This window comes from Rhinopithecus roxellana, chromosome 12 (assembly GCF_007565055.1).
Source record: "Rhinopithecus roxellana isolate Shanxi Qingling chromosome 12, ASM756505v1, whole genome shotgun sequence".
NCBI lineage: Eukaryota > Metazoa > Chordata > Mammalia > Primates > Cercopithecidae > Rhinopithecus > Rhinopithecus roxellana.
This window is the reverse complement of record NC_044560.1, coordinates 119,594,211-119,615,830: the sequence shown is the minus strand read 5'-3', so window position 1 is coordinate 119,615,830 and position 21,620 is coordinate 119,594,211. Positions and strand designations below refer to the sequence as shown.

Here is a 21,620-nt window from a genome sequence, read left to right as displayed (position 1 = left end):
GACAGGGTCTCATTCTGTCAACCTGGCTGAACCACAATGGTGTGATCACAACTCACTGCAGCCTTGAACTCCTGGGCTCAAGCGATCCTCCCACCTCAGCCTCCAAGTAGCTAGGACTACAGATGGGTGCGCCACCATGCCCAGCTAATTTCTAAATTTTTTTCTAGTGACAAGGTCTTGCTATGTTTCCCAGGCTGGTCTTGATCTTCTGGGCTTAAGTGATCCTCCCGCCTGGGGCTCCTAAAGTGCTGGGATTATAGGCATGAGCCACCATGCCCAGCCTAGAGTTTGTTAAAATAACAACAAAACTGGAAGACTTAGACTACCAAATTTCAAGACTTCCTCTAAAGCTATAATTAAGACAATGTGGAACTGCTGAGAAGACAGAGATTGATGAAACAGATTATTTCAGAAGTGTACCCATGATAACTGACTTTTGCAAAAGGTGCCAATAACAACGTAAGGAGGAAAATGAAAGACATCTCCCAAAACTGGTGTCACTGTGGGTCAATAATACGGGGGAAAATAAACTTCAACCTTTACCTCCTCCATTATCCATAATAAAAACATGAAATAGATCTAACTGTAAAGGGTAAAAATGCAAAATAGCTATAGAAAACATGTAAGAAATTCTACACAAGCTCAGCATAGAATAAATAATACTTCTTAGAAGATAAAAAGCATAAGTAGGTCAGGCACGGTGGCTCACGCCTGTAGTCCCAGCACTTTGGGAGGTTGAGGCAGATGGACTGCTTGAGCTCAGGAAGTCGAGACAAGCCTGGACAACATGGCGAAACCCAGTCTCTACAAAAAATATAAAAATTAGTTAGGTGTGGTAGCATATGCCTATAGTCCCAGCTACTTGGGAGGCTGAGGTGGGAGGATCGCTTGAGCCCGGGAGGCAGAGACTGCAGTGAGTCATGATTGTGCGACTGCACTGTAGCCTGGGTGACAGAGTGAGACCCTGTCTGAAAAATAAAAGCATAACCATTAAAAAATGTGATTAATTGGATGTGATCAAACTTAAGGCTTTTGTTTTGTCACCATTATGTAAATGAAAAGGTAGGTTACAGAATAGAAAATATTTCCAAAATCTGGTGAACTCTCATAACTGGACATGAAGAAAAACCTCTAAAAAATAATCAGCAAGACTTCAACACACAGTTCACAAAAAATATCAGTAGTCAAGGGAAGGCATTTTTAAGTTAAAAGTGCAATGAAGTATCATGCCATACAAACTAAGATAGCATATTTTAAAAGACTCACAGTACAAAGTACTGGAGATGATATGGAATAATCAGAATTAACATTTTGAGTTTTGGTTATTTGCTAACATTTTCCATTACACATCCTACAGTGTCGAGTAAGGTTAGAGCTGCATCTAAAGGACTTCCCGCACTGACTGCACTGAAAGGGTTTTTCACCAGTATGAATTCTATTATGTTGACAAAGTAGGGAGGAAGTATTAAAGGCCTTCCCACAGGCATGGCATTTATAGGGTTTCTCTCCACTGTGTGTTCTCTTATGAGTAACAAGGGAAGAGTGTGCACTGAAGGCTTTTCCACATTCCTTGCATTTATACGGTTTCTCTCCACTGTGTGTTCTCTTATGAGTAACAAAGGAAGAACGGGTGCTGAAGGCCTTTCCACATTGCTTGCATTCATAGGGTTTCTCACCAGTATGAATTCTCCTGTGCAGAGTGAGCTGCATGACACGACAAAAGGTCTTTTTGCAGTCCTTACATTGATACGGTTTTTCTCCAGTGTGAATTCTCCAGTGTTCAATCAGCGAAGACAGGCGTATAAAAGATTTCTTACACTTACTACACTCATAGGGTTTTTCTCCAGAATGAATTTTCTGATGTCTAATGAGCTGGGCACTTTGAGTGAAGGCTCTGCCACACTCCTTACATTCATACTGGCTTTTCTCCACTATGAATTCGCTGGTGATCCGTAAGGGCTGAGGAACGGCTGAAGGCCTTTCCACATTCACTGCACTCATGGAACTTTTCTCTCGTATGTGTACTCTGATGCTGTGTGAGATGAGCCATCTGGCTGAAGGTTTTCCTACATTCCTTACATTTGTAAGGTTTCTCACCCGTGTGAATTCTCTCATGCTGGGTAAGGTGTGCCCTCTGGTTGAAGGTTTTACTACATTCATTACATTTATAGGGTCTCTCTCCCGTGTGGATTCTTTGATGCTGAATGAGAGCTGACCGACGAGTGAAGTGTTTCCCACAATCTAAACACTGATTGCATTTCTTTCGCGTGTGATTTCTCTTATGGAGAGTAAGCTGCGTATTGTGGCAGTATACATTTCCACATTCCTTACATACGTTTCTTGTATATTTTATCACTGTGTCAAACTGAGATAATACTTCATTAATAGCCCTCTTTGCAGATAACTCCTTAATCTCTGCACCTGGTGCATCTGAACGGGGAAAAAAATCAATGAACAGAAGCAAGTTAAACTAATGTAACACACCCATCTTTTATCTTTTCAAACCCACTTTAGGCACCTACTCAAGAAATTAAGCTACCAGTTTTTAAGGTTATATTGATAAGAATGCTTATTGAAATAAGCTTTACATTGGAAACAAACTAGGTGTCCCTCATCATTAACCATGGTATATCTCTATCTGTAGTACTACTCAGCTACTAAAAAGACTGAACTTCAGCTGTTTTCTGACCTGCAGGATAATGTATTCAGTGAAAAGAACAAGATGCAGACTTATGTGCTAAGTTATACCACAAGTTTCAAAACACAAAAAGGTAAATGATAGTTTCTGTATGTATATGTACACATTCACCGGAGGAATTAATGTGTCCAGACAGAAGGCACCTCCAGTTACTTTACTGCAGAAAACAATTTGACATAATATAGAAACAATAGAATCAATCATATAATCAGGGACAGACAGGGCATGAATTCTCATAGATACAGACATTTTGAGATTGAAGAGCTCGCTAAGCAAACAAGAAAAATAAGAGGGTCAAGTGCAGGCTGCAAGGAAACAGATTTAGAGCTTAAGAAAACATGTACGGTGGGGAACTGCAGAAGCCAAAATGGCATTACAGGAAGGCTGATCAACATGATCAAAAATTAAAGAAAGGCAATAGGATTTGCGACAAAGACGAACATAATACCCTTCTAACCTGTAGTTATTTTTACTGTTTAGGAGCTAAAGGGCAGAGATGCTGGCTGTGCTTGATGTAAAAGTTAAGAACAGAACCGTGGTCAATTACAGAGAATGACTGAACATGTGGGAATCCCACTATTTTTTCCAGATTAAACTGTGTATGTAGACAGTGGAGAGGGCTAACCTCATGAAGGGTGCAAGAGGAGCTGGTTTTACAGGGGACCTCCACCACAAGGCCTAATGGTTTTTAAAAATGAACTCAAATAAAAGATTATTACCAAATGTGACGATTCAAGATCATTGTTCTACATCCTTTGCACCACAGAAATATCCATTTTAGCAAGAACCATAAATTAGTCAGATACCAACTACCTTTCAATGTTGTCTTACTCTAACGTCTTGGTCTTACTTTGGTTACCTTTTCTTCATGAATAGTGAGGCCCTGGAATTCTAACACAGGATGTTTCCTGTTTCTCCTGCTACCAATCAATTAGTCCTCTGCTATCCATAGGCAATTCATTTCTTCCATTCCTAAGGGTCCATCACCACAAAACATATAAAAAACACATTCATCTCCAATTCTGAATTACTATTGAGATCCAGTTACATATTTCTAATGTACAGTTCAAGACATATCTTAATTCTAACAATTCCCTAAATAAATATATCAGAAATGTACTTCATTTCCTCACTTTCTGTAACTTTAAATATCACCAAGTTTTGAAGCTAAAACTATACTAACTCCCACACATCAAAATAACCCATTTTAATTAGTTTCTACCAGTTAATTAGTTTCTACTTTGCACAAGGTTTGTGGAAGCAAGTCTTAATACCCTCACTCAAATGTAAACTCACTGCAAGTTTCTATACTTTAAAACAAACTCAGAAAAGAACACAGCAGGCTTTGAGACTGTTCTCCTAAGAAAGGTGTGCTTACAAGGTTGGCCCCTGATTGACCTCTAAGGAACTTGGGTTTCAGGAGGGTTTCTACCATTCCCGGAACTGGTACAAGTGACTTACCGTGCCTAAACTATTTGTGCAGATGATGTGATTTATGCAGAACACCTACTTTCATTCTGAGAGTCTGGATTTTTAGCGTATACTAGGCAGAGGGTACCTTTATGGCTTCCCTCAGTAAAATTCCTTGGCACTGAGTCTAATGTTGTCTAGCTGCTATTGTCTCACACATACCACACAAGTTGCTGCTAGACGAATTAAGTACCTCCTTTGTGACTCCACTGGGAGAGGAATCTCGGAAGCACATTCCTGATTTCCTCCAGACCTTGCCTTATGAGCTTAGCTTTGCTGATTTTGTTTTATATCTTTTGCTAAAATAAAACTTAGCCATTGTGCAGTCAAGAATTTAACCTTTTCCAAAGAGAGGTCTAGTCTTTGCCCTTGGCTCCTGGGAGGTAATCTCTGACATCTTGAAATATCCTGCATGATAAAAGTGTCTCTATTTACCTATGGGCATTGGACCACACCAGAGAGTCAAATTATGTGATTTATGTGGGGCTCCAAGTCACATGATATTAGGGCGACCTCCAGAAGGGCTAGAGCCTGAGCTGAGACATGAGCAGTCAGCCATGTCTACATGATGGTGCCCTAATGAGGAGTCTGGATACCAAGGGTCAGGTAAGCTTCCTTGGTTGGCCATACACTGTGCATATTGCCACACATCATTGTCAGGAGGAGTTAACACTGTCCATGACTTCACTGTGGGGGCATAAATGGAAGTCCTCCTAGACTCTGCCCATGTCTTTTTCCTTGGCTGATTTTAATGTGTATCCTTTCATGGTAATAAACTGTAACCATGAGTATAACAGCTTTCAGTGAGTTCAGTAAGTTCTGTGAGTCCTAGTGAATTATCAAACCTAATTATCTTGGGGACCTTTGGATTTGCAATTCGTGTCAGAATTCAGGGTGGTCTTGGGGATCCCCATACTTTGCAGCTGGCATCTGCAAACACCAATGATGGTGTTCTTCTGGACTATTCACTAACTTTGCAGGCATGAATACAACGATATGATGACTCCTGTGACTACTCCTAGTAAGTCCTTGAACCTGGAGATGGTCTTGAGGACTCTCAACAGTTGATTAGTTTTAAAAAAGGAATGAATGTTAGTGAATAAATGACCAATGAATACACCCATTCAAACAATCAGACCACTGTATAAGTCATTTTACAGTAAAAAACACCACAGTATCAAAGGATCAAATTAAAAAAAAAAGTTGGAGAAACAGGATACTGAGTTTAAAAAGAAGCTTACCATAGACAAAGAGGAAAGACACACCTGTAATTTTTGAGCCCACAGGCATTTATAAAAGTGGATATAAACGGGGGGTGATCAGTATCCTTTTAGGAACTCAAACTCAAGGAGCCTCAATGTCTACATGTGTATGGAACAGTGGAAGACAGCATCCTTCGCATCTTAAAGGTGCTTTGCCCTCTAGAACTGGTATGCCTTTCATATACATGGCTTACCCCTGCTAATTGCTTCTTCATACTCACCTGGCAATGGGACTCTTATCTCTTCTTTTCCCATTATCCAAGGCAGTTTCCTTTTCTCCAACAGTGAAATCACAGATTTAGAAATGGAAAGTCCTGTGAAAATAAATAGAAAGAATTGGCTATGCTCTGGTTACTCAGGTATTCTGACAGATCAACGCTGTAATCAAAACACAAGCCACTATAAAAACAAAAAAATTAGAATATCTGGCAAATAGGATAAAGAAAGCTGCTCACTTCAATTTCCACATCTCATGTAAATTCTGAATCTCACCAAAGACTCTCAGTATTTAAAAAAAAAAAAAAAAAAGACATGCTCAAGACATGCTGAATTAAGGGCTTTAAGCACTTACCCAGCCAGACCAGGTTCTGATAATTCTCCAACATCACAGTTGTGTACAAATCTCTCTCAGCAGGGTTCAGGAATCCCCACTCTTCCTCGGAGAAGTCAATGGCCACATCTTGGAATGTCACTGATCCCTGAAATGACAAACACTTTCTTAGAAGCGTCCAGGTAAATAACTGGAAATTGGGAGGAGCTGATAAGGACTCTGTCTTGTAAGAGTGGCTTATTTAAGTTGCTGAAGAACCATACTGTGAAATAGTGTTTATTAAAATTTGGGTATAGAAAAATACTTAACTAAGGGAAACATTCAAGATGAACAGGGTGATTCAAAAAACATTGAATAATTTAAGAAATGTGGCTCAAGCCTGTAATCCCAGCACTTTGGGAGGCCGAGACGGGTGGATCACGAGGTCAGGAGATCGAGACCATCCTGGCGAACACGGTGAAACCCCGTCTCTACTAAAAAGTACAAAAAACTAGCCGGGCGAGATGGCGGGCGCCTGTAGTCCCAGCTACTCGGGAGGCTGAGGCAGGAGAATGGCGTAAACCCGGGAGGCGGAGCTTGCAGTGAGCCGAGATTGCGCCACTGCACTCCAGCCTGGACGACAGAGCGAGACTCCGTCTCAAAAAAAAAAGAAATGTATTGCCCAGAGATTGTGTATCCATGTATTCAAAACCAATTTGTAAAGGAATTATCACAGTTGATTTCATAATTTTCTTTTTTTGAGACGGCGTCTCGCATAAGAAAAGCCAATGAGACATTGCCAATGGCGAGTGAGGGATTCTGAGACTACATCAAACAAAGCTGAGGGACCAGCTAGCAGCAAAGAACTGTGGCCCAGATATATGACTCCAGCTATTCTAGCTCAATAGAAAATATATGAATGAAGAAGCCATCCTGGGGATTCAGGCCCCGGCAGGCATCATACGATCAGAGATTAATCATTCCCACCCTGTTGAGTTCAGTGTGGATTCTTCACCCATAGAATCATACGAAATAAAGTAGTCCTTGCTCTTGCAGCTACATTTTAGGGCAGTAGATGTAATGGTCCGAAAACTGCAGCAGATGTGTTATTATTTCACCTTATTTGCCTCCATCAGGGTGTGCAACAGAAGCAAGGAAGAAGGTTTCATCCTCAGCTACTTTTGAAGAAGCTGGGAAGAACTGAGGATGCCCAGCCTATGGTTAGTTTTCCTTTCCAATATCAACTGGGACTTCATCAACTCATAACACAACTATGATTCCCAATTACTCCAATCATATACAGTTGCCCTGTGTTGTCCTTTCCAGATACACCCCTGCACCATCTGTAACAACAGTACAAAGGTCAAAAGCTATTGAAACTTTATTGTACTAAACATGAGGCAGAGAAGGTTCCTCTTTTCTCACTTGAATGTCGGGTTTAAGAAATCTTCAGTATCGCTGGGTGCAGTGGCTCACACCTATAATCCCAGTGCTCCTGGACTAAGCTGAGGGTCAGGCTGCTATTTATTGAGGCCCAATAATGAGATGCAGATGAACTGGGGAGGAAGGGAGTTTTTATTTCTGTAGCCAGTTACAGGGAGAAGACCTGGAAATTACTGCCAGACCAACTCAAAATTACAAAGTTTTCCAGAGCTTATATACCTTCTAAGCTATATATCTATGTGTAGGTGTGCATTCATCTAAAGACAAGTGATTAACTTCTTTTAATCTATAACCAAAGACTGAGTCTTGAAGACCTTCCTCTGGAGCCTCAGTAAATTTACTTAATCTAAATGGGTGTAGGGTGCTGGAGTGATTACCCTTATCTTGTCTCCTGCTAAACCACGGTGGTTTGGGGAGTTCCTTCAGACCTCCAATAAACTTGTTTGTGGAGGCGTAGGGAGTTGCTTCAGACCCCCCGGGAAAACGTGTTTCATCCTATATGGGTCCAATTAAGAATTCCTTCATTATTTTGTCATGCTTTAAGGCCCAGGGAAGGCCAAGGCAAAACTCTTCGTGGGCTTTTGTTCCATTCCAGCCTCTGTATAAGGGTACTGGCTTTTAATATTTAACCTGTCTGTCGGTACTGAAACAGCTGTTACGGAGACCTGTGTTTGGTGAGACGTGGCCTGCCACACCAGCACTTTGGGAGGCCAAGGCAGGAGGACTGCTTGAGCCCAGAAGTTCAAGACAAGCCTGGGCAACACAGCAAGACTTCGTCTCTACAAAAAAATTAAAAAATTAGCCAGGCACGGTGGCTCACACCTATAGTCCCAGCTACTCAGGAGGCTGAGGCAGGAGGACTGCTTGAACCTAGGAGGTTGAGGCTGAAGTAAGCCATGATCAATATGATGAATTCATGTCCAATATGATCAGTTTACACAAACAATCCACCCATCAGCAGATCCCTGATCAAGAAACTGAGTATTACCAGCACCTCCAAGATTCTTCAAGATTGCTTCAAGACACACCTCTTGCTATCCTGAATTCTGTCACCATAAATGAGGCAGACTACAATATTTTTAAAGAATATTTTTTCTTGATATTCTTCAGATGCCAGTATTTTCTTTTTCTTTTAAGAGAGAGCGGTCTTGTTATGCTGCCCAGGCTGGAATGCAGTGGCTTTTCACAGGTGTAATCACACTGCACTACAGTGCTGAAATGCTGGGCTGAAGTGATCCTCCTGCCTCAGCTTCCCAAGTTGCTGGGACTACAGGTGTGCCCAGATGCCAGTATTTTTTCTACAACTACATCTTCTAAAAGATCACCAAAAGATACAGGTTGAATATCCCTAATCTGAAATGCTTCAAAATCCGAAACAGAATGAGTAAGGAAAATACCGCCTGTTTTCCTAAAAGAAAGAAAATATAGGCAGGGCGCAGTGGCTCACGCCTGTAATCCCAGCACTTTGGGAGGCCGAGGTGGGCAGATCATGAGGTCAGGAGATCAAGACCATCCTGGTTAACACTGTGAAACCCCGTCTCTACTAAAAATACAAAAAAAAAAAAAAAAAAAAAAAAAAATTAGCCAGGCCTGGTGGCGGGCACCTGTAGTCCCAGCTACCCAGGAGGCTGAGGGAGGAGAATGGCCTGAACCTGGGAGGCGGAGTTTGTAGTGAGCCGAGATCGTGCCACTGCACTCCAGGTTGGGCGACAGAGCGAGACACCGTCTCAAAAAAAAGAAAAGAAAGAAAATATGTTTCCCCTTTGAGAAGAAAATCTATTTTTCAAACAAAATGTCTTGGTGACTACACTTAGCAGGCTAAGAATCAAATCTGGTTGTATTTGCACAAAATTTCAGAGACCATGCAAATACCCTGAAGAGAACTCTATTTTGGGAAATAGAGCCAGCTCATCCATCTCGTCCCTTGCGGCATACTTCTTGTTCCTCATTTACAGAAAGCCAATAGGTTTTTCCCAGAATTCCACAGATGAAGCCTGTGACTATTTTAAGCTGCCCAACTTCAAACTGGAACCTTTGATCCGAAACACTATCTTTGACTAATGTCCGAATAAACGGCCTGACTTTAACCTGGACTTCATGCTCAAGACATCAATCACGGCCGGGCACGGTGGCTCAAGCCTGTAATCCCAGCACTTTGGGAGGCCGAGACGGGCGGATCACGAGGTCAGGAGATCGAGACCATCCTGGCTAACACGGTGAAACCCCGTCTCTACTAAAAAATACAAAAAATTAGCCGGGCGAGATGGCGGGCGCCTGTAGTCCCAGCTACTCGGGAGGCTGAGGCAGGAGAATGGCGTGAACCCGGGAGGCGGAGCTTGTAGTGAGCTGAGATCCGGCCACTGCACTCCAGCCTGGGCGACAGAGCGAGACTCCGTCTCAAAAAAAAAAAAAAAAAAAAAAAAAAAGACATCAATCACATTCCCATTCCTCCAAATTTCCAAAGGCAGATTACCATAACTGAGCCTAAACCACTCACTAGCATTTTCTATGCTGCGTCCTCTCAGTCTGGAGCAGTAAAGAAAGTCAAAGATGACTGAGTATTCACCTCTACTTCAAGAAGATGACAGTCCCCGGATAAAGGCTCTCGTCTTCTCCAGGGAAAGTATCTTTGACCCACCACATAGTGCTTAAAAGAAGACTGGTGACAGTGGAGATTCAGATTAATTCATTCAGTGAATAAATGAACACTAAAATACAGGACATGGACTCTGAGAGGTCCCTATAATCCCATGTGTTGCTGAATGAAAAGACCTGAACCTTGTCCCGGTGTCAGTCTTTACCACCCAAGTAAGCAAAAGTAGATGTGCCCAGGACTTAAAACCTATGATGTTGCACGAAAAGAAGGTAAAACAAAAACTTACCTGAGACATGGCTAATGACTACTGCGCTGGAACAGTGTCCTGAACAGTGACCGGGTCCTGGAAATGCAGAGCTAAGGAGAAGGAAGAAAACTTCAGTGACCAGATTCTCGAACCCACTGCCACCCATTTTCAACCACGTTCCTAACAAACTCCAAGAACGACAGATTTCACTGTCAAAAGAAAACACTGTTTAGCGTGCAGCTCTGGTTCCTAAAACTGTAACTGGGCCTTTTTCAATGCTCCAGTCGCCTACTCTGGGATAGAACCATTCACACAGAGAGTAATTTTAATAATGCCCTCTGTGTACACAAACGCCAACACACAGCTCACGCGCGCATTGTTGTCAGGCACCCGCCTCCTCCACACTCAGGCCGGGTCGCCTGCACGGATCACTGGGCCTCCAGCCATTCAGCCGGCCACTCCTCCCCGCAATGCCTCTGAGACAGACCGCCCCGACGCAACACAAACCTCCTAATGGCCCAGGCTCCGCGTGGCGCTGGGAAAATACCGTCCAAGAAAAAAGAAACGGCCACGCTGCCACCCAGGCGTCCTTGGAGCCCGCTGATCCGAAGCAGCTGCCGCACCGCGTGTGCGCAGTGGTTTCCGGGAGTAGGCGAGGACTCGCAGTGCGCATGTGCAGCCCCAGGACACCCCCCCCCCCCCCCCCCCCCGCCCCCCGCTCCCAGAGCCGGGAATGTAGAGGCGTCCCCGGCTAAGAGACAAGCTACCTGGGGCACAAAGTACGCATGCGTACTGACGTCCCGTAGGCCCTCGACGCCGAGCGCGGCGGAGGCGGTTCCGCTGGTGATTGAGTACGCGTGCGTGAACTCCGCCTTGGAGGCGTGGCTTTGTGTCCGTTAGAGGTGTGGAGAACGCTGCGCCTGAGCACAGAGAACCAAGCGGTTGCCTTCTGAGGGATGAATCGTGGGAGGCTTTAAGAGGTGGGGAAAGGGCCTATGATAATACATTGGCGTGGACATGTGCGTCTTAAGTTTGGGAAAGTGTTTGTTATTAGAGGTGAGTGGGACCGCCGGGCGTCTGCTTTGGTGTATCTGATGGCCCCATTCTCTGTGAGGTTAGGCCCATTCTCCGTGAGGTTGTGTGATTTGATGTGTGACCCTATGTGCATCTCTGTGAGTGTTTTGTTGATACTTGAGCTATAGAGTGGGTCTGCTGTGTGACTTTTTATTGTTTAATCTTTATGAGCTTCAGTTGCTCTTGTGGCAATGGAACAATATTTCTCAGCTAATGGTGTTGTGAGGATTAAGTGCTCATACATGTGCCTGGCACAAAATAAGCAATGAATGGAGAAATTGTGCTTCCGTGCATTATTTAGATTATGGGCTTCCAGGTCATTTGATTCTACTTTGTCATTGTTTTGAGCTATTTATCAACTCACATTGTGGATCGCTGATGGCAGTTCAAATTTCTTCTTGTTTATACAAAAGTAAATTGGAGGAGGCTCAGTTTCCTTCCCTCCTCCATCTCCATTTGGGAGGAGGCCAGTTTTTGCCTCTTTTGCTGCTGCACATCATTTTAATTAAATTTTTTTGTTGTTGTTAAACAGCGTCTCACTCTATTGCCAACACTGAAGTGCAGTGGCACCATCATAGCTCACTGCAGCCACAACCTTTTGACATCCTGGATTGAAGCTATCTTCCTGCCTCAGCCTCCTGAGTAGCTGGGACTACAGGTGCGTGCCACCATGCCCGGCTAATTTTTTAAGTATAGGTGAGATCTCACTATGTTACCCAGGCTGGTCTCAAACTCGTGGCCTCAAGTGATCCTCCCACATTGACCTACCAAAGTGCTGCGATTACAGGCATGAGCCACTGCAGCCAGCCACTTTAATATTCTTGATCTATAAATGTGACTTTTTTTTCGGCTGGAGGAAGGGTTCTCTTATGAGTTAGTTCACGTCACCAGTTTTTCTCATTAATGAGTTAAGTAAAATCTTCAAGCTGTGTTTTTCGCCTATTAGAGTGCCTTGTAATTTTTTCCTGATAGCTGAATGTGATGTACTTGGTAAAATAGGCTGCATGATAGGTCTTTAGTAACATGGTGGTAAGATTTGATTGTGAGAGGGGAAGTGTTCTATAGTCTGCAAAAAATATATAAACTTAGGCACAGTTTATTTAAGCAGATAGCAGTTCATGAATTGGGTATTTCCAGACCACATGCAGCTTAGGGCCCCTCTGAAGAGGCATGAGGGAAAGGCTTTTACAGGCTGAACTCAGAAACAAGGCAAAGAAAATACTTGATTGGTTAGAGTAGAGCCTTATTTGGCTCATTCCAGTGGAAAGCCAATAGTAGGAGGTTAATTGGTGGTTTCTGATTGGTTAAGGCCAGTTACATTGAGTTGAGTTGGGTTTGCTTAGGTTAAGAATTCAGGGTACTGGAGTCATCTCAGCCTAATGACCTCCCAATTAATGGTTTCAAGAAGTCTTAATGGTAAGGTTTCAGTCTTTTTGTTTTGTTTTTTGTTTTGTTTTGTTTTGTTTTGAGACTGCTTCTTGCTCTCTCACCCAGGCTGGAGTGCAATGGTGCAATCTTGGCTCACTGCAAGCTCCGCCTCCCAGGTTCATGCCATTCGCCTGCCTCAGCCTCCCGAGTAGCTGGGCCGACAGGCACCCGCCACCATGCCCAGCCAATTTTTTGTATTTTTAGTAAAGATGGGGTTTCACCACGTTAGCCAGGATGGTCTTGATCTCCTGACCTCATGATCCGCCCGCCTCGGCCTCCCAAAGGTTTCAGTCTCTTATCCTGTGCCCAGGGACTATGAATTTCACAAGTGCTTCTTAGTAAAACCCTCCTTCCCCTTAAGTGGGACAGGATGGCAAGAGGGGACCAGAGTTTATTTTCCTTCTTCTAAGTCATTTGGACACTGATAAAATGCCAAGATGGTAGGCTCTGGTAAAATGGTTTCTCTCCAGAGCATTGAACAGAATGCTCTGGTGTATTTCAAAATGGCTACTCTTCCTCTTCCCCTGTCAGAATCAGCTGGGGCCTTTTCTCAGACCTTCACTGTGAGAACCTGCTAGAGTCCTTGGAGATGAAACTCATGAAAGTGTAAAGATAGCTCCATGGCAAGGTCTTCCTGGAGTTTTTAACTCTCAGATTTAACCACACTCAGCCTCCAGCAATCCATCAATTACGGTTCAGGATTTCCTAACCTTGTTCTGGTTCCTGCAGAGGCACAAAGATTTCTGCTTGTGAGTTTCTGCTCTGGTAAGTTGTGACTCTCTGTGTCTGCCTGTCTCCAACTTTGGAGGCAGTAGCTTGCCTTATGACCTCACTTATTTGACAGATCTAAGAAGAATTGCTGATTTTTCAGTTTGTTCAGCTTTTTATTTGTTGTTAGGATACAGTGAGGACTTCAGCTCCTTGCTGGACCAGAAACTGGAAGTCTCAGTAATGTCTTTAAACATGTTCACTTTTGTATCCATATGAGACTCATCTTTTAATAGCAGGTAGTGAATTTTAGCTGCTTAAGCCTTTTAACCATATTGTACAGGGAAACTGCGTGTCTACTGTTGAGGAAATAAAAACGGAAACTTCCTGCCAACCCATAAAACCTCGCTACAAAGGTAGAAGGGAAAGAAAACAGTTTTATTATTGAATAAACATTACACCAGAATCCAATATGTACCACAGGCAGTCTGCTAAAGAGATTGCTAAGACAGAAAGAAATCTCATCTTTTTCTATAGCCAAACACATTCCATTATGTACATGTTCTCAAGATCAACAATCACTAATCAAGTCATAGGAACTGGAGGGCCTCCACTACCAACTGGAGGGCCAAACCATGACTTTAAATGAAGAACATTCTTAGAACAACAAAGCGTTCTTGTTTATGTGTGGTTGTGTCTGTTCTGTTTCCAGGAATGGATGTTTTCTTTTAAAAATGATTTATTGAAGTATCATGTACATACCTTAAGCATACAGCATGATGATGCGTATGCCCATGTAACCATCACTTAGAAGGTAAAGATTTCCATAACACTGGAAACTTCCCTTGAGTTCCTTCCTATTCATCACCCCCTTAGAGTAACCACTATACTGAGGTTTATCCGCATAGATTCATTTTGCTAGTTCTTGGCCTTCTTAGAAAGAATAGTATTCCTTATGTATTCTTTTGCATCTGGCTTCTGTTAATGTTAGCGATTCATATGTGTAGGGTATATGTCAACAGTCTTAGTAGCATTTCACAGTAGCATTCCATTGCATGAATATACCAGTTAGTTTATGCATTCACTCACTGATGGATATTCAGCTTGTTTTAAGTTTTTAACTGCTGTGAATAAAGCTATATGAACACATCTCTCTATGACCATGTGCACTCCCTTCTCTTGCAATAGGGGTCAGGTCATGGGATAGTTGTCTGTTTAATTTTTTTTAAAAACTGTCAGTTTTCCAAAGTGGTTGTACCATATAACATGTTCACTACCAATGTATGATAATTCCCAGTTGTTCCACATCCTTGCCAAGGCTTTATATTGTCTTTCTTTAAATTTTAGTCATTCTTTTTTTTTTGAGACGGAGTCTTGCTCTGTCACCCAGGCTGGAGTGCAGTGGCCGGATCTCAGCTCACTGCAAGCTCCGCCTCCCGGGTTTACGCCATTCTCCTGCCTCAGCCTCCCGAGTAGCTGGGACTACAGGCGCCCGCCACCTCGCCCGGCTAGTTTTTTGTATATTTTTTAGTAGAGACGGGGTTTCACGGTGTTAGCCAGGATGGTCTCGATCTCCTGACCTCGTGATCCGCCCATCTCGGCCTCCCAAAGTGCTGGGATTACAGGCTTGAGCCACCGCGCCCGGCAAATTTTAGTCATTCTGATGTGTCTGTAGTAGTATCCTGTTTTCTTAGTGAAGCAAAGGTAATATCAATGGACAGTCTGATTTACTATTGGCCTACAATAGCTGAAAACTATTCTATTTAGTTCTCAACTTTCACGAGTGATAACACGAGTTCATGTGGTAAACTGTCTCTACCTTGCTTAGTTCAAAAAGTCCTGCAGAGGACCAGTGACCTTTAAAAAGTGCTGTCACCCTTCAGGTTCTCTGTCTCCTCAATCTATTCTTTGCCTGACTTAAGGATTTTTTTCCAGCCCAGAAACTCTCCAGCAGTTCATTCCCTCATCCATTTTCTAGCTTTACTGGATGGATAGATTGCCTGTGATGGGAGGGGTTGCTGCAGAGGTCTCTGAAATACCTTCGAGACCTTTCTCCCATTGTCTTTGCCATCAGCTCTTGTTTGCATTTTACTTACACAAATTTCTCTAGCAAGTGGTTGCTCAGCAGCTCACTTGAATTCTTCTCTTGAAATAGGCTTTTCTCTTCTACCACATGGCCAGGTTGCAGATTTTCCAAACTCTTATGCTCTGCTTCCCCTTTAAATATAATATAATTTCCAACCTTAGGTCATTTATTTGCTCACACATCTGAACATAGGCTGTTAGACACAGCCATGCCACATCTTGAACACTTTGCTGCTTAGAAATTTCTTCTGCTAAATAACCTAAATCATCACTCTCAAGTTCAAACGTTCACAGAGTCCTAAAGGATGGACACAATTCAACCAAGTTCTTTCCTAAGGCACAACACATATAACCTTTGTTGCAGTTCCCAATAAGTTCCCCATTTCCATCAGACACCTCAGCAGCCAGGATGTCACTGTCCATATTACTATTAGCATTTTGGTCACAACCACTTAACCAGTCTCTAAGAAATTGCAATCTTCCTTCATCTTCCTGTCTTCTTGTGAGCCCTCCAAACTCTTCCAATCTTTGCCCATTACCCAGCTTTGAAGTTGCTTCCACATTTTCAGATATCTTTATAGCAATACTCCACTCCTCTATGCCAACATTCTGTGTTAGGCCATTCTTGCATTGTTTTAAAGAAGCACCTGAGGCTAGGTGTGTTGGCTCACTCCTGTAATCCCAGCACTTTGGGAGGCCAAGGTGGGTGGATCACCAGAGGCCAGGAGTTGAAGACCAGCCTGGCCAACATGGTGAAACCCTGTGTCTACTAAAAATAAAAAAAAATTAGGTGTGGTGGTGCAGGCCTATAATCCCAGCTACTTGGGATGCTGAAGCAGGAGAATTGCTTGAAACCAGGAGGCAGAGGTTGCAGTGAGCTGAGATCACACCCCTGTACTCTAGGGCCACAGAGTGAGACCCTGTGTCAAAAGAAAAAAAAAAAAAAAGAAATACCCGAGACTGGGTAACTTGTAAAGAGGACTTACTGGCTTATAGTTCTGCAGGCTATATATGAAACATAGTGGAATCTGCTTCTAGGGAGGCCTCAGGACTCATACAACCATGGCAGAAGGTGAAGGAGGAGCAGGCATGTCACATGGTGAAAGCAGGAACAAGAGGAGATAACACACACTTTTTTTTTTTTTTTGAGACACCATCTTACCCTTTCACCCAGGCTGGAGTGCAGTGGCGTGATCTTGGCTCACTGCAACCTCCGCCTCCCATGTCCAAGAGATTGTTCTGCCTCAACTTTCCAAGTAGCTAGGACTACAGGTGCGTGCCACCACACTTGGCTAACTTTTTGTATTTTTAGTAGAGACAGGGTTTCACCATGTTGCCCAGGCTGGTCTTGAATTCCTGGGTGCCACACACTTTTAAACAATGAGATCTTGTGAGAACTCACTTAGCATCAAGGGGATGGCACTAAGCCATTCGTGAGAATTCCAACTGAATGATACAAGCACTTCCCACCAGGTGTCACCTCTAACATTTGGGATTACAATTTGACATGAGATTTGGATGGGGATACCGCCACATGGATATGACTCATGCTAACAATGGACCTTTCAGTAGAAACCATATAAGCCAGCAGAGACTGGGGGACTATATTCAGCATCCTTAAATAAAAGAAGTGCCATTCTTGGGAAGCCCATAGGAGGGATCCCTGCTTCTCAATTGTAGGATATTGAGCAGCATCCCTGATCTCCAGCCACTAGATGCTAGGTGCAAACCTGCTAACACTCTCCAGCCCCCACAACCAGTTGTAGTGAACAAAAATAACTCCAGACACTGCTAAATATCCCCTGGGGGCTCAAGTCAGCCCTGTTAGGAAACACTGCTCTAAATGAGTCTTCCTAAACAGTATTCCTACTTTCAAAACTTGAGCACTGGGTAGATGCTCACTAGCTGATTGCAATCTGTTATCGATGTCTGCGGATGACCTGACACGTTAATAACATTTCATTTTTAATCAAATTTAAGAAAGTACCACTGTTGCGGAAAATTAAGGAACCGGAGAGACCGAATGGAGTGTAGGATAGTGTTTAAGGTGTACACTAGCTCAGCAGACATGTGTCCTGGAAGTCTGAGCCCAGAACAAAGAAAATGAGTCCCCTTTAAGCATTTTGGGGCAGGCACTATGTGAAGCAGAAAGCAGGCTTACAGAAGCGAGAACAAAGGCTGCTGTGACACTTTTGCAACATGTCTTACGTCTCTGGGAAACCTTAGTTTGCAGCTTATGCTTATCTGTCTTGTGACCTTGCAGCTGTGCAGGGAAGAAAGAAACAGGAGTTTACAGAGCCTGCAATATATGTGGAGGGTAGATATGGTTAATGTTTCTTGGGACAGACAGTTAATATTCTCATTTATTTATTTATTTATTTATTTATTTATTTATTTATTTATTTTTTTGAGGTGGAGTCTCGCTCTGTCGCGCAGGCTGGAGTGCAGTGGCACGATCTCGGCTCATTGCAAGCTCCGCCTCCCAGATTCACACCATTCTCCTGCCTCAGCCTCCCGGGTAGCTGGGACTACAGGCGCCTGCCACCATGCCCGGCTAATTTTTTGTATTTTTTAGTAGAGATGGGGTTTCACTGTGTTAGCTGGGATAGTCTCAATCTCCTGACCTCGTGATCCTTCTGCCTCGGCCTCCCAAAGTGCTGGGATTACAGGCCTGAGCCACCGTGGCCGGCCGCCTTTCTTTAAGTGTTACGTGACAATGTGAGGTTAAACATAACACTTGCAAAGGGCATTGTAGATGGGTTAGCTAGCACATAGTACTGAGTAAATGTTGGCTGGATGAGTGAATGATGCGTTAGAGGAAGGGGTAATGAGTGTCTTTCAGCTTCTATGTTCTGCTCAAGACTTGTTTCTTTGTGTGTTTGAGAAACAACCACATATTCATGGAGACAACTTGGCATGCAACTGCACAATTAATCATGAAGAATTGATCAATGTTTTACATATTAGGGCCCATGATGGAAACCAAAGCAGAGGAGGCTCAAGATGTAGTGGGATTTGTACCATTAGTCAAGTAGAGGGCGAGATGCAGCACACTTACAGGAGAGCATGAGATTATTGCAGTTAAACACAAAGCACTGAAAGGCACGCAATAGGACGTCATGCAAAGTGCAATAAGCCGGGCACAGAGAGACAAGGCAGTGCATAGGGGACATGTGGGGTGGGAGCCCCCACACAGAGTGCACACTGGGGCATTGTAGTGTAACAACCATTATTCTCCAGACCCCAGAATGGTAGATCCACTGACAGCTTGTACCCTGCACATAGAAACGCCACAGGCACTCAATGCCAGCCCATGAGAGCAGATCGGGAGGCCGCTGCCTGCAAAGCCACAAGAGGCAGAGCTGCCCAAGGCGTTGGGAGCCCACCCCTTTGCATCACTGTGCCCTGGATGCAACACAGGGAGTCAAAGGAGATTATTGTGGAGATTTAAGATTTAATGACTGCCCCAATGGGTTTGGGACTTGCATGGGGCCTGTAGCCCCTTTCCCTTGGCCAATTCATCCCTTTTGGAATGGGAGCTGTGAGCTGTAATTAGGCCACAACTCGATGCTTGTACCCTCATTGTATCTTGGAAATAACTGCTGATTTTACAGGCGTGTAGGTGGAAGGGACTTGCTTTGTCTCAGATGAGACTTTGGGCTTATGAGTTAATGCTGAAATGAGTTAAGACTTTGGGGAACTGTTGAGAATGAATGATATATTTTGCAATGTGAGAAAGACATGACATTTGCAAGAGGCCGGGGTGGAATAATATGATTTGGATCCACGTCTTGCCCATGTCTCATGTTCAATTGAAATTCCCAATGTTGGAGGGGGGCCTGGTGGGAGGTGATGGGATCATGGGGCAGTTGTTTATAAATGATTTAGCATTACCCTTTATGGTACTGTCACCACAAGAATGTGTGAGTTCTTGTGAGATCTGTTTTACCATTTAAAAGTATGTAGCACCTCCCACCCTCCCTCGTGCTACTGCTCTCACTGTGTGGAGATGCTTCACTCTCTGTTTTCCTTCTGTGGTGATTGGAAGTTTCCTGACACCTCCCTAGAAACAGAAGCTGCTATGCTTCCTGTACAGTCTACAGAACCAGTTAGTTCTGTAGTGAGTCAGTTAAACCTCTTTCGCTTATAAATTGCTCAATCTCGTGTATTTCTTTGTAGCATTATGAGAAAAGACTAACACACACACAACATGACTTTACTTATATGTGGAATCTGAAAATAACCTAAGTAACCGAATAGAATGCTAGTTATCAGCAGCTGGGGATGGAGGACCAGGGAGATGTTTATCAAAGGGAACAAATGTTTAGCTATAAAATGAAAAATTACTATAGAACTAATATATAGCATGATGAATCTCGTGAATCCTAATGTATACCTAAAATTTGCTAATGGTATCTCAGATGTTCTCACTGCACACAACACACACACATTGGTAACTATGTGAGAGGATATGTTAATTAGGTTGATTGTGGTAATTATTTCACAATTATGTGTACATCAAGATATTATGTTGTATACCCTAAATATATCTATTTTTTAACTTCTTAGTCATATCTCAATAAAGATGGAAGAAAGGTAATCATATATTGTTTTTTAAATTTTTTAACAGCACACTCTCTAATTCTTTGAAAATATTTCTTGTCATAAAACTGATGCCCCTGAAAGAAAAAAAAAAAATAACAAGCAATTTCCCAGCCTCACTAATCTCCTAATGAATTCTCCCTACTTAACCCCTTCAGACAATGGTAAGAAAACAGCATGTCTCCTTCTGGTTGACAGAGAGGCTGGTGTTAGACTAAGCTTCCTGATGTAGAAACCGAGAAACCCACACGAATTGTATCAGGCAACACTTTCAGCCAGTGAGAAAGGGTCATGCAAGATTGATATCCACATGAGAAGGGTATCCAGCAAGTGGAACCCCATGATCTCCCTATTCTCTGCCTGGGGATAATTCCTCTACCACAGTGGACTGAGCTGGAATCAGGGCCAAGTAGAGCAGTCATGCTGAACTGAGGAGGCAGAGGTTGGGGGTTCAGGCAGCTGAAGTGGATGGAATTAACAGACAGTCATTAGGAAGGAAGGCAGTCTATGGGAAGGATGCCTCAGAAGTCTTTTTCTGTAAACACAGATACGTCTTTCGTACACTAGTTTTCTGTCTTTTGGATACATACTCAGCAGTAGGATTGCTGGATCATAGGTTAATTCTCTTTTTAGTTTGTCAAGGAAGAGCCACACTGTTTTCCATAGCGGCTGTACTAATTTACATTCACACCAGTGGCATGGGAGGGTTCCTCTTTCTCCATATCCTCGCCAGCATCTGTATTTTGTCTTTTTAATAAAAACCATTTTCACTGGGGTCAGAGAATATCTCTTTATGGTTTTGATTGGCACTTCCCTGATGATGAGTGATGCTTAGCAGTTTTTGTGTACCTCTTGGCCATTTGATGAAGGCAGTGTCATACATACAATGGAATGTTATTCGGCCATCAAAACAAATGAAATCGTGTCATTTGTTGCAACGTGGAATGGAACTGGGGGCATTATATTAAGTGAAATAAGCCAGGGACTGAAAGACAAATACTACATGTTCTCATTCATATGTGGGAACTAAAACTGTGGATCTCATGGAGGTAGAGAGTTGACTGGTGGCTTCCACAGGCTGGGAAGGGACAGGAGAAGAAGAGAGGTTTGTTCCCAGGTACAAAAATACAACTGGACAGAGGGAATAAGATCTAGTGTTTGATAGTACAGTAGAACAACTATAGCTAGCAATATTTTGTGGTGTAATTCAAAATTGCTGGAGGAGAGGAATTGGAATGTTCCCAACATGGGTGAAGATTTGGGGTGATGGAGTCCCAGTTGTCCTCGTTTATCGTTATACATTGTATGCATGTATCAAAATACTGCATGTACCCCCAAAATATGTATAAGTATTGTGTAATGATAAAGTCTGTGTCGGGGCCTCTGTATACATATGGCTGAGAGCTGGGCTTTGCATGCATGAGGCAAGATTACCAGACATTTACCAAATAGCAGTGACTATGTTGTATTATTCCTCA

The 21,620-nt window shown here is 43.1% G+C and overlaps 1 protein-coding gene across 1 annotated transcript; it reads right to left on the bottom strand.

Annotated features, from left to right (window-relative positions):
* Nucleotides 1–899: 899 nt before the first annotated feature.
* LOC104680940 (putative zinc finger protein 542) lies at nucleotides 900–10,909 on the bottom strand. The gene is made up of 5 exons (XM_010387042.2): nucleotides 10,753–10,909; nucleotides 10,285–10,355; nucleotides 6,002–6,128; nucleotides 5,652–5,744; nucleotides 900–2,430 (listed from the first exon to the last, which is right to left on the bottom strand). The coding sequence occupies exons 2-5, from the start codon at nucleotides 10,291–10,293 to the stop codon at nucleotides 1,913–1,915; spliced, it is 747 nt and encodes a 248-aa protein (XP_010385344.2). The 5' UTR covers nucleotides 10,294–10,355; nucleotides 10,753–10,909; the 3' UTR covers nucleotides 900–1,912.
* Nucleotides 10,910–21,620: the final 10,711 nt, after the last annotated feature.

What these genes read in the sequence shown, in the direction of transcription:
- LOC104680940 (XM_010387042.2), bottom strand. An exon ending in TCAGAACCTGGTCTGGCTGG is followed by an intron (nt 5,745 to 6,001) that starts GTAAGTGCTTAA and finishes TTATTTTCACAG; the next exon opens with GACTTTCCATTTCTAAATCT. An exon ending in GATAAGAGTCCCATTGCCAG is followed by an intron (nt 2,431 to 5,651) that starts GTGAGTATGAAG and finishes TTCCCCGTTCAG; the next exon opens with ATGCACCAGGTGCAGAGATT.